General features: G+C 39.2%; 1 protein-coding gene across 1 annotated transcript; it reads left to right on the top strand.

Moving 5' to 3' along the window:
* The first annotated feature begins 9977 nt into the window (after window positions 1–9977).
* On the top strand, window positions 9978–10502 carry LOC139190840 (uncharacterized). The gene has a single exon (XM_070811329.1). The coding sequence runs from the start codon at window positions 9978–9980 to the stop codon at window positions 10500–10502; it is 525 nt and encodes a 174-aa protein (XP_070667430.1).
* The last annotated feature ends 2148 nt before the right edge of the window (window positions 10503–12650 follow it).

Genomic DNA, 12650 nt, shown 5'->3' with positions numbered 1-12650 from the left:
TCAGAGGAAGCAGGTGAGGCTGCTCCCAGGCTGAACAAACCTCAGCTTGAAGAGCAGCAACAGGAAAGCCAAGAGAACTTGGAAGAGTATGCCATGCCAGACATCATTGCTACTATTCGTGCTTTGGGCTTTCATGCTTTGGGAAAATCCCAAAAGGAGACCGCCGCTTAAAATCCCAACCTGTATCAGATCAATCCTCTCCTTAAAAAAAAAAGGGAGGCTATAAGCTGACTTGACAGTGAATACACCACTAGAAATCGATCTCCATATAATTTTCTGCACCATATCTTCAGGCAACACCACTCTAAGCTTATATAGATCCCCCATCCATTTTCGAAAAACTCTGAAACAACACAATCAACATTAGAAATGTGAGCATCACCAATAGTTTCTGAAACAACACAATCAACATTAGAAATGTGAGCATCACCAATAGTTTCAATTAAAGGACCATTTAGAACTCACAAATCCTTTCAAAACTGAAGGATTATTTTGTGAAAAACATGTTCATTTAAGCAACATCTATAAGCATGCAATTAACAATTAAAGGCGGAATCATGCTTGCATGCACTTAAAAACAAAACATTAACCATGAAATTCAAAGCCTAGTAGATTGGTGAACCAAGACTCAACTCTTAACAAAGTGAGTTGAAATTTATACCTTTGTAGATTCCTCTTTGCATAAGCAAAGGCTAATCACCCAAAGAGAGGGCCTTCATTCCTTGCTTCTTAGATCCATGGATTTGGATGGAAGAATATGGTTCTCCAAGTTCCCAAAATTAAGAACCTCTAAGTGTCTACACCAAGGTTAGATTGGAGAAGAAAATGAGTGACCTTGGAGTAGTAGGATTGCTAGCTACACCCTCCAAGGGGGCCGGCCTCCTAGAGAGAAAATGAGAGACATGTTCTCTCCAATTTTCTCCAAAAGAACCCTTAATGAATTTTAGGCTATAAAATTCTTTATATAGTCATTTCTTTAAATGACTTAAGAACCAAAAACCCTAATTCAACACACATGGGCGGCCACATAAGGGATTTGGGCTTTTGGGCCTTTGTGAATCTTTATTCATTAAATTGTCATACAACTTAAGTCAATGGGCTTGACGTTTGAAGCCCATTGGGCCTTAAGGTCCAAAACTATCCCGAGGTCTTTAACGAACTTATTCGTTTGATTAATTAACATATTAATTAATCCTTGCCATAAATAATTAAACCATTTAATTATTCTTACTCATCTCCATTGTTTCTTCAATCTCCACCTTACACGGTGTACGATCCATTAGGTTCCTTTTAGCGAGGCAGTGGGCGATTAAAACTCTTTCAAATCGATTGTGAATTGAAACTTACTTTCAATTCTCCCTTTAGTGTTTATACACGTTTAGGGCTTCCACAAACCAAGAGTGACACCTAGCAGCATATCATGGTTACCCAAGCTAATCAGAAGAGGTGGAGAACCTATTCAGTTTAGGATTACAAATGCAATACAGTCTTTCTCTAATACAATACTCTTGACCACATTGTTTGGTTTGATAGTTTATTCATGTCTACTATCCAATGTGATTCGTGTGCTTATATGATTACCTTGAATGTGATTTGGAACGACTTCCTAAATCTCATTCATACTCTGGCCAGAGATTCTTAATCATATCATAGAGTATTCTCCCTCAAACAGTTTGAAGGTTAGAGATCCCTTGTTGCGCATTCACTTGCCTCCATGGCTAAGTGGCTTAACCCCAACTATGTCGTGGACACCCTCCTTTTGGAGTGACTTTTGACATAATCAAAGATCAAGGACTTAACCACAAGACAACTATGATGCCTCAGGTCAAAGGACTACTTTGCATTATCCCAACCATGAGTTCTCATGTGACATGAATATGAGAACTCTTCGTTGATCGTGTTCAGTGAACTCATTCTCTATTGAGCACCTACGTACTTGTCTTGATGTCACACACACCAATGACTTGAGACTAGTCATTCTCCCTGAGAGAAGACACAGCACGTACTGATCTTAACGGACTGTCAATGCCCAATTGGCAATCCTATGATCAGGAACGTTTAGGATGTGTCTACGAAAGAATGGTCTCATGAATCTAACTTCTTTAGATTGCATTCTCCCAATCACATATTCCTTGGACTTATCGTTTAAGCATATAACATTTATATGAGACGGCTCAAACAATAATCTTTGCCCTTGATATTAAACTAGATTAGTTTAACATGTGAAATGTCCGTAAAGTATCATCATATGATTGGTTTTAGGGCACATTTCCAACAAAAACTTCACACTCTCTCCCCTAACAATTCTCCAAGTCATGCCTCTTTTTATAAGATTAGCTCCATCTAGAATCCATTTCCTATTGAAGCAGATTTTGGACTTTGAAGAACCTAGGAAAAATAATAATAAAAAGATTTTCTATGAAGCAATATTAGGGAAAATAAGAAATTGTTCACTCTCGACCATTCGAGTACCAATTTTCACTAGCTCACCGTCACCAGTGTCATACCATGGCAGCCATGGAAATTAAGTACCAGCCATCATTGGCCGGCCGTCGCTGATGTCGCACCAAGACAACCATGGAAATGAGGAGGAGGCTAAACGATTTTGATGGTTTAAAGGCTAGGATGGAATCAATGGGGAATAAAGAAGTGTAAGCCATTAGATTTCTTTTAACCATTTGGATTAGAAGTCTTGTATAGTATTCACCCAAAAAAACAAACCGAGGATCCAAATCCATATGAAAAAACCCTATAAACACGTTATTTATTCACTTGTATTTTCTTTCATGCACAACTATATCACTGGCGGAGCTACACCCACGACTAAGGTAGGTTGTAGCATGGGGAGCTTTAGTTTGAACTCTTGCTAATAGTTTATGTATTAACCTACTTTGACCTATTATACTTATATATAGCCCGCGCAGTTCTAATAAAAACTATAATTTAATATGTACTTTTTTTATCACAAAGACAACTTTCATTACAATAAAAACTTGCACAAGGCCCGAAAAAAACTTGGTAAACAACTACAAAGAAACTAAAAGGCCCAAGCAAAATGAGAGCAGCAACCCAAGATACAACAGGAGACCCACACAAGTTTAGTCCCGAAGGCAGTAGAAAACAAACAACATAAAACCCTAATCTCCAGCAGCAAAGACCATATTGCTGTCGCCTGTCACATCCTCGGAGGAGTCAAACTCCGAACTGAGAAAGTAGACACCAAATTCAAGCCCCCTTCATGAACCCCTGCAAATATATACAAAGTAACATATGGGAAGAAGGTGAGGCTAAGGGGTATGTAATATACCTAACACTTGACCTCAATGGAGATCTAGCATGCCAATTGGGGGAAGAGAAGTGAGGGAGGGAAGTGGATTTGATATCCAATTTCTAATTGGAGCCTGCCGATCGGAGCACATGGTGGGATAGGGATGAAGTATCACATCTAAGGAGGAGGGAAGAAGGGAAAATAAAAGATAGAAAGCAGTAAAATCAAGAGAGAAAAAACACCGGATAAAGGGCGTGAAGCCCAAGATAGTTAAGTCTTAGCTCAAGGAAAACTGAGATTAAACTTAGGGGAGAAAAGAGAATTAAAAAGGAAGAGAGAAAACTGGAAAAGATGAAGGAACATGAGTAGGTAAGCAGGGAAGGGAAAAGCAAAAGAGATGAGAGGGGAGGAAAAAAGGGAGAGGGCAAAGGAAAGAGAACTTGAGAAAACTCAGGAGGAAACAAAGAAGAAATGAAGGAATGAAGAGAGGAAGGGTGGAGGCCTCCGACACCCAAGCCAAAGGTTAGGGCCGGCGGTGACGTTGTTGGGATTGTCTTTCACATAGATAATTTTAGAGAGAGAAAATGAGAGACTTTTTTTCCTATGTATTTTCTAATGAAGAAAAAAATTGTACTTTATTTTAATATGTAATTAATGAATATTTTTTAAGAAAATAGTGAAATTGTATTACTGTTGTGTTAGTTTGGATTATTATTTCAGTTTTTAGAGTTTTATATTCATGTATCATTATATAATTTTATGTAGATACCAAATATTATGTTATTTTATGGTAATTATTTTAGGTAGCCCACCCATGAAAAAAATCTTGGCTTCGTTGTGATGACCTGTCCCTAATTTCTCATGTAATTTCATTCCCAAGTGTGTAAAATGATGATTATACCCTTATTGGCAAAGTGGAACCTAACATGGACGTAGTTATTCCGCTTTTAATCTATTTTTCCTATTATCGTAATTAAATAGTACTCGTTGTTACGAATGCATGAGTATAAGTTAGGCCCGAATCAGATTTATAATGAAAAAATTTCACTTAGTTAAGTGCGTTAACAAAGGGTAGAATTGCCAATAATTTAGTGTTGGAAATTACTACTTTTGATAAGGTGAGCTGGATTGTGTAATTTTAAAGTGCACCAAATCTTATCACTTTTCTCTTTAAATCTGTCCCGTGACCTGCTCTCCCTCACCAACTAATCAATCACTCTCCTTATTTCTCTCACCTAATCAGATAGCTCCCCTCTCTCTTTTGTCCAGTCAAAAAACCTCTCTTTATCTTCTTTTTCTCTTATTCACGCCCAACTACTCTCTTCTCTTTGCAACAACCAAACACCATAATAAAACCTCACGGATTGGACCTTAAATCACCACCATCGTGCTCCCCTCATCACCACGAGTCCATCCATACGAACCAATTCTAAAATGGTTGAGTTTTGAGCATCTAACTCGGAGCAACTCGGAGCTCCGACTCCGGTGTGAGTTCTCCGACGATTTTTTGTTCAAGTTGCAAGGTTTTGGAAAGTTTGGAAACATCTACCCAACTCCTTGGAGTCACTAGCCTAAGTTTGAAGTGGAGCCAACGTGAAAACACATAGTTTTGAGACTAGGAAAATAGCTCCGAGACCTTCGACTTTTTTCCGTCCATTTTCATCCATTTTTGAACTTTTTAAGGGTACAATCTTGTTCTTCTCTTCCCAAGCTTCATTTCCATATAAAGTGCGTTGAGAATGGTTGAGAAATGGGAAAGATATGAAGTTTTAAAGTTTTTACATGAATCCAGCCAAATTTTCCAGAATCCAGCCAACCAGACGATGACGGTGGACGGTGGTGATAGCGCCGACGGACGGTTGCGACAATGGTGAAGCTCTACCAAAGAAGAAGGAGGAATATTATGTTAGGCTAACAAAATATTCTAACACCATTAAGGTATTTAACTGATACCGTTAGATTTAATGGAATATTCCCTGGGAATCTGCCAACATGTGCATGCGCGTGGCCTGCGTGTATGGCCGTGACCTGGTGGCGTGTGGTGACGTGTGAGGGCGCGTGCGGCTTCATAGCGACGCGTGGTCGACGTGTACGAGTCCGTGACGTCGAGGATAATGTTTTCATATATTTAAACCCTTCGTTTGAGCAAACTATGGGGGATTTTCCTAACCTTTTAGTGTATGTCCTAATTAATTAATTAGTATAGTTGTTTCACATATAGGAGAGAATTATCCTGAGGAGGTAAGAGGACAAGCAAGGCTAGAAGGCTACTATTCGACTACGTATCAGTGAGTGGGCATTTGTTTTTATATATTAAATATAAGTTTTATAGTTTCAACAAGTGCTTTTGGATTGATTTTATGCCTATCATGCCATGTTTTATTAAATTTTAAAAATGCCATTATATTGTTGGGATTTATATATTGTCATGGCATGTTCATAAACATTATACTTGCTCATCATGCATGCTTTCACCGGTGTAGTACTTGCCCTAGGCCAGGGCCAGGCTTCACGTGTATGTTCACATTGCACTGCACGCTCACCTTGGATCCATTGTAGGTGCTAGTCCTGTCCTAGGTTGCAATAGGCAATTAGGACTCGTATATGATGTGCTTAGCGATAGTATTCACGTGATTGTAGTACTAGAGCGTATATTATGATTACACCTAGTCCAATTCATGTTAGAATCCCTCTGCACGAACTGGTGTGTTAGCATAAATTAATGAGCACCTGATTTTCTTATGCTTCGATTGAGATATTATGATGGGCGTATTTATGGAATTATTGTTGATTTACATTTGATTTTGTATTTATACGTAGTATGATTTTCTGAAAACTATACATGTTTTACGGCGAGGGGTTAGTATGTTCAGAAAATAAATGTGTTTTATAAACCTTTGTTTATGCCCACTTATACCTTCTGTTTTTCACCCCTCCAGGACTTAGTTAGCTTAATTCTCTGTGGCGTACAAGGAATCTTCGGTGGTTCTGACATATCCCTAAATAAATGTAGGAGCTTATTTCCGGTTATGTAATAAGTACCTTAACTAGATTCGACTTCTCTACTTATGTCGTATTGTCATCTATGCTCTGACTACTTATGTTTTTATGGGTTCTTCCCACTACTGTGCACTCTACTTATTAGCTTAAATAAATGTTAGCTTTAGTTTAAATTTATCCATATTTTTATATCATATTCCTTTTGGTTTCGTTACCTTCGGGTGTCAGCCAGCATGCTTCGATTCCGGTCGGGGTGTGTCAGTTTGGTACCAGAGCAAAGGTTTTGGCAGTCCTGCATTCCTCATTTGTGTTATAGGTCCTAATAATTTTTTATATGTTATGTCAGAATCATGCAACCTCATAGAGCACTTCATGTCCCTTCTTAGACAAACTTTTCTGATTTTGGGTAACTAGGTGAGGCTATCGCCAGCACCATTCAGTCAACAATTCATCATCCCCAAAATACTACCTTAGAGACCGTATCCCATTTTCAAATAAATAATTTCTTTGGCAATGAGGGACCCGAGAAATCCAAGGCTTGGATCCACCATATTTAAAAGACATTTCGCGTTATGTAACGACAAGGGAATTTACCAGTAGAACAATAGGTCAAAACATCGACGTGGTTCTTTTTTCTAGGAGCTGAGTCATGGTGGGCTCAAAAGTCATGCATGTTGTCTGCACATGATGCCATGAGCTGGGATGTTTTCAGGTGCCTATTTGAGGCCAGATTTACACCTCCTGAATACAAGGATTGAAAGAGAGACGAGTTCACAAAGTTGAAGCAAGGTAAAATGTCAGCAATAGAATATCATTGGAAGTTCACTAATTTATCTCGTTATTGTCCTGCTATTGCTGAGAATCCTAGAGAGATGCTTCGTCAATTTGAGAAGAGGATTCGTAAACGACTTCGTTTTTTGGCGGTTTCTACTCTATGCTTCACCTATCAAGAATTCTTTGAGATTTTGCTTTGTGTTGAAGAATCAGAAAATGGCCCTGATAATGATGATGATGAAGAGGATAATGATAATACTCAGAAGAATAACAACAAAGGGCAGTCATCATTTGGTCATCGAAAGACTTATAATTTCAAGAGAAATGGTAACAGTTATGGATCGTCTAATGGTGGTTCAAATTCCAATACACCTTAAAGGAACAACAAATCCACTGGTAGTTCACGTTTTCAGAATTAAAGGAACTCCAACAATTCCGGTGCTCAGTTCTGCCACAGCTGCAATAATCGTCACTTAGGTGAATGTAAGAAGGGAAGTAGTGGATGTTACCCATGCGGTCAGATGGGGCACAGATCTAGTCAATGTCCTCAAAATTAGAAAAATCAGCCTCCTACACTACCACCTACAGTTCCCCTACAACATATTCCAGGACCTAATACGTACTAGCAGACAGGTTATAGTGGTGCATTCCACTATTAGGGTGACGTATCCCATTATCCAGGAGGAGTGTATCGTTACCCACCTGACGTTCCATATTACTAGGGTGGCTATCAACAGTACCAGTGAGGTTATACACCATATTAGGGTGGCGGAGCACAGTAGTATACTGGAGGAAAGTATCAGAATCTTGATGTAGCTTCTAGCATTGGTGGCTCGGGCAGACAGACTAACCAAATCAACCAAGGTCGAGGCAATCAAGGACGTGGCACAGAATCAGGCAAACAGAGGTCGTGGAGGCAGACAACAAGTGTAGGGTTGTATTAACAACATCACCATATAGGGTGCTCAGAGTAATCGCAACTTAATCATGGGTACGTTGAATGTTCTAGGCCACTTTGCTAGAATTTTAATTGACTCGGGTGCTACTCACTCGGTTATTTCTCATATGTTTGCTCAAAAGACTGAACCTCACCCCACTCCTCTCGGTTCTGATTTGGAATTCTCAATGCCTAGAGGTGAAATTTGCTATGTTAGCTGGGAGTATAGGGGATGTCTTGTCTTCATCGAGGATGTAGTAATGCCCGCTAATCTTGTTTTCTAGGATATCGTTGACTTCGATGTTATCTTGGGCATGGATTGGTTAGATTACAATTATGCCATGTTGAATTGTCACTAGAAAATTGTTACATTTCATCGACTAGGCATGCCTATTGTGACTTATGTCAGCGAACGTAGTGGTTTGAAACATGGAGTTATCTCTGCCATGAGGGCGAAACGAATGTTGAGAAAGGGTTGTCAAGGCTACTTAGCTCATGTAATGATGACTGAGGATACTCCTACTTATGTGGAAGATGTTCGGGTAGTCAAACATTTTCCTGATGTTTTTCCCGATGATTTACCTGGCCTACCACCGAATTGTAAAGTAGAGTTCACCATTGACCTAATTCCAGGTACCGACCATATTTCTCTAACTCCTTATCATATGGCTCCTGCGGAGTTGAGGGAATTAAAAACCCAATTGTAAGAACTTGTTGATAAAGGGATTATTCAGCCGAGCACTTCCCCTTGGGGAGCTTCAGTCTTGTTCGTAAGGAAGAAAGACGGAACGTTGAGGCTATATATCGATTACAGACGGCTGAATCGGGTGACGATTAAAAACCATTATCCATTGCCTCTATCGATGATCTTTTTTTATCAGCTTTGTGGTGCTTGCGTTTTCTAAAAAATCGATTTAAGGTCCAGTTATTACTAGTTCAAGATCAGAAGTGATGATGTTCTGAAAACAACCTTCTGAACTCGATATGGTCATTATGAGTTTCTTATGATGCCATTCGGGTTAACTAATGCTCCAGCAACTTTTATAAACTTGATGAATCGGGTATTCTGTCCGTACCTTGACAAGTTCATAATTAACTTCATTGATAACATTCTGGTGTATTCTAAGAACGAGGCTGACCATGCTAGACATTTAGGTTTTATTTTGAAGAAGCTAAAGGAGAATCAACTGTATGCTACATTCAGTAAATGCCAGTTGTGGCTGGATCATGTGTCATTCTTGGAACAAGTGATATCAGTTAAGGGTATACTTGTGGATCCTCAGAAAGTAGTAGCAGTGGAAAATGGGGAGCAACCTCAGACTGTCACTGAAGTACTGAGTTTTCTTGGTCTTGCTAGCTACTATCGATGCTTTGTGAAAGACTTCTCAGCCATAACATTGCCTCTGACAAGGTTGACCAGGAAATGAGTTAGATTCGAATGGAATGATGATTATGAAATGAGTTTTCAACAGTTGAAATACTGTCTCACTCATATGCTTGTTTTGGAACTTCTCGATCATAGTATGAATTTCTAGATCTACAGTGATGCATCTCTCAATGGTCTAGGTTGTGTACAAGCTGCCTCATACACGTAATGGCTATAACGGTATTTGGGTAATTGTAAATTAACTTACCAAGTCAGCGTATTTCCTACTTGTTCGTGAAAACTACCCAATGAGTTGGTTGGCCGAGCTTTTTGTTTTTGAAATTGTCAAGTATTATGGTATTCCAATTAGTATTATTTCTGATCGGGACCCTAGATTTACTTCAAAATTTTGGGTAGCTTTTCAAGAAGCTTTAGGTTTGAAATTACTCTACAACACCGCCTATCATCCTCAAACTGATAGACAGTAAGAGAGAACTATTCAAACGCTGGAAGACATGATGAGATCTTCAGTCTTGCAATTCGGAGACGAATGGCACAAGCGCTTAGCTTCGATAGAATTCGCCTAAAACAACAGCTTTCACTCTAGCATTGATATGTCACCATTTGAGGCGATGTATAGCAAACCTTGTTGTACATCGTTGTGTTGGTCCGAGGTTAACGAAAGAGTTTTGGTGGGTCCTAAAATTGTGGATAAGATGACAAAGAATATTCAAGTGATAAAGGTTAACCTAAAGGCAGCACATGATCGACAAAATAGTATAGCAGACAGACATTCGATAGACAGAGTTTACAAGGTTGGAGATTGGGTATTCTTAAAGTTGTCACCTTGGAAAGGTGTTGTACATTTCAAGAAGAAAGGAAGGCTAAGTCAACATTACATCTGGCCATATCAGATCATTGAGCGAGTTGGTGAAGTTGCCTACCGACTTGATCTACCTCCAGAATTGTCAAGAGTGCATAATGTGTTCCACATGTCCATGCTACGAAGATACATCTCTGATCCATCACATGTGATTCCTCCTCAGCCGTTAGAGATTAACCCAGATTTGACTTATGATGAGTTTCTAATGACGATTCTTGACTGGAAAGACAAAGTTCTCATAAACAAAACCGTTCGTATGGTGAAAGTCTTATGAAGAAACCATTATGTGGAGGAAGCTACCGGGGAGACAGAGAAGCGTATGCGGGACCTTTATCCACGTTTGTTCTTTAACTATGACCTTTAGTAGTGTTGAATTTCAAGGATGAAATTTTCTTAAGGGGGTAGGTTGTGACGACCCATCCCTAATTTTTCATGTAATTTCATTCCCGAGTGTGTAAAATGATGATTATGCCCTTATTGGCAAAGTGGAACCTGACGTGGACGTAGTTATTCGCTTTTAATCTATTTTTCCTATTATCGTAATTAAATAGTACTCATTATGAATGCGTGAGCGTGAGTTGGGCTCGAATCGGATTTATAACAAAAAAAATTTCACTTAGTTAAGTGCGTTACCAACGAGTAGAATTGTACATGTCTGTGCTAATAATTTAGTGTTGGAAATTACTATTTTTTATAAGGTGAGCCGGATTGTGTAATTTTAAAGTGCACCAAATCTTATCACTTTTCTCTTTAAATATGTCCCATGACCTGCTTCCACTCACCAACCAATCAATCATTCTCCTCATTTCTCTCACCTAATCAGACAACTTCTCTCTCTCTTTTGTTGAGTCAGAAACCCTCTCTCTCTCTTCTTCTTCTCTCCTTCACACCGAGCCTCTCTCTTATCTCTGCAACAACCAAACACCATCATAAAACCTCATGGATCGAACCTTATATCACCACCATCGTGCTCCCATCATCACCACGAGTCCATCCACATGAACCGATTAGAAAATGATTGAGTTTTAAGTGTACAACTCGGAGCAACCCGGAGCTCTGACTCAGGTGTCTTCGATGTTTTTTCGTTCAAGCTGAAAGGTTTTGGAAAGTTTGGAAACATCTACACAACTCCCTGGAGTCACTAGCCTAAGTTTGAAGTGGAGCCAACGTGAAAACACATGGTTTTGAGACGATGAAAATAGGTCCTAGTTCAAGGCTTTTTCAGTCCATTTCCATCCACTTTTTGGACTTTTGAAAGGTACAATCTTGTTCTTCTCTTCCAAAGCTTCATTTCCATATAAAGTATGTTGAAAATGGTTGAGAAATGAGAAACATATGAAGTTTTAAAGTTTTTACATGAATCCTGCCCAATTTTTCAGAATCCGGCTAACCAGACAGCGACGGAGCTCTACCGGAAAAGAGGGAGGAATATTTTGTTAGGCTAACGGAATATTTTGATGCCATTAAGGTATTTAACCGACGTCGTTAGATTTAACGGAATATTTCGTCAAATCTGACGGAATATTCCCTGAGAATCTATCAGAAAGATATGAAGTTCTAAAGTTTTACATGAATCCGGCAAACCAGACGGCGACGACGGTGGCAGAGCTCTACCGGAGAAGAAGGAGGAATATTTTGTTAGGCTAACGGAATATTCTAACGCCATTAAGGTATTTAATTGACACCGTTAGATTTAATGGAATATTCCGTCAAATTTGACGAAATATTTCCTGGGAATTTGCCAGCGAGTGTAGGCATGTATGGCCGCGACCTGGGGACGCGTGAGGGTGCGTCTAGCCTCAAGGCGATGCGTGGTCGACATGTATGGTTTCGTGACGTCGAGTAGAATGTTTTCGTATATTTAAACCCTCCGTTTGAGCAAACTATGGGGGATTTTCCTAGCCTTTTAGTGTATGTCTTAATTAATTAATTAGTATAGTTGTTTCACATATAGGAGAGAATTATCCCGAGTAAGTACGAGGACAAGCAAGGCTAGGACTTGTATGTGATGCACCTAGCACCAGTCTTCATGTGATTGTAGTACTAGAGCGTATATTATGATTACACCAAGTCATGTTCATGTCAGAATCCCTCTGCACAAACTCATGTGTTAGCATAGATTAATGAGCACCTGATTTTCTTATGCTACAGTTGAGATATTATGATGGGCGTATTTCTAGAATTATTGTTGATTTACATTTGATTTCATACTTATACGTGATATGATTTTCTGGAAACTATACATGTTTTACGGCGAGGGGTTAGTATGTTCAGAAAATAAATGTGTTTTATAAACCTTCTGTTTTTCGCCCCTCCAAGACTTAGTTAGCTTAATTCTCTATGGCGTACGAGGAATATCCGGCGGTTCTGACATATCCCTAAATAAATGTAGGAGCTTATTTCTGGTTGTGTAATAAGTACC

Source organism: Malus domestica, chromosome 13, assembly GCF_042453785.1.
Source record: "Malus domestica chromosome 13, GDT2T_hap1".
In the NCBI taxonomy this organism is placed as follows: Eukaryota; Viridiplantae; Streptophyta; class Magnoliopsida; order Rosales; family Rosaceae; genus Malus; species Malus domestica.
This window is presented reverse-complemented; position numbering and strand designations above follow the sequence as displayed.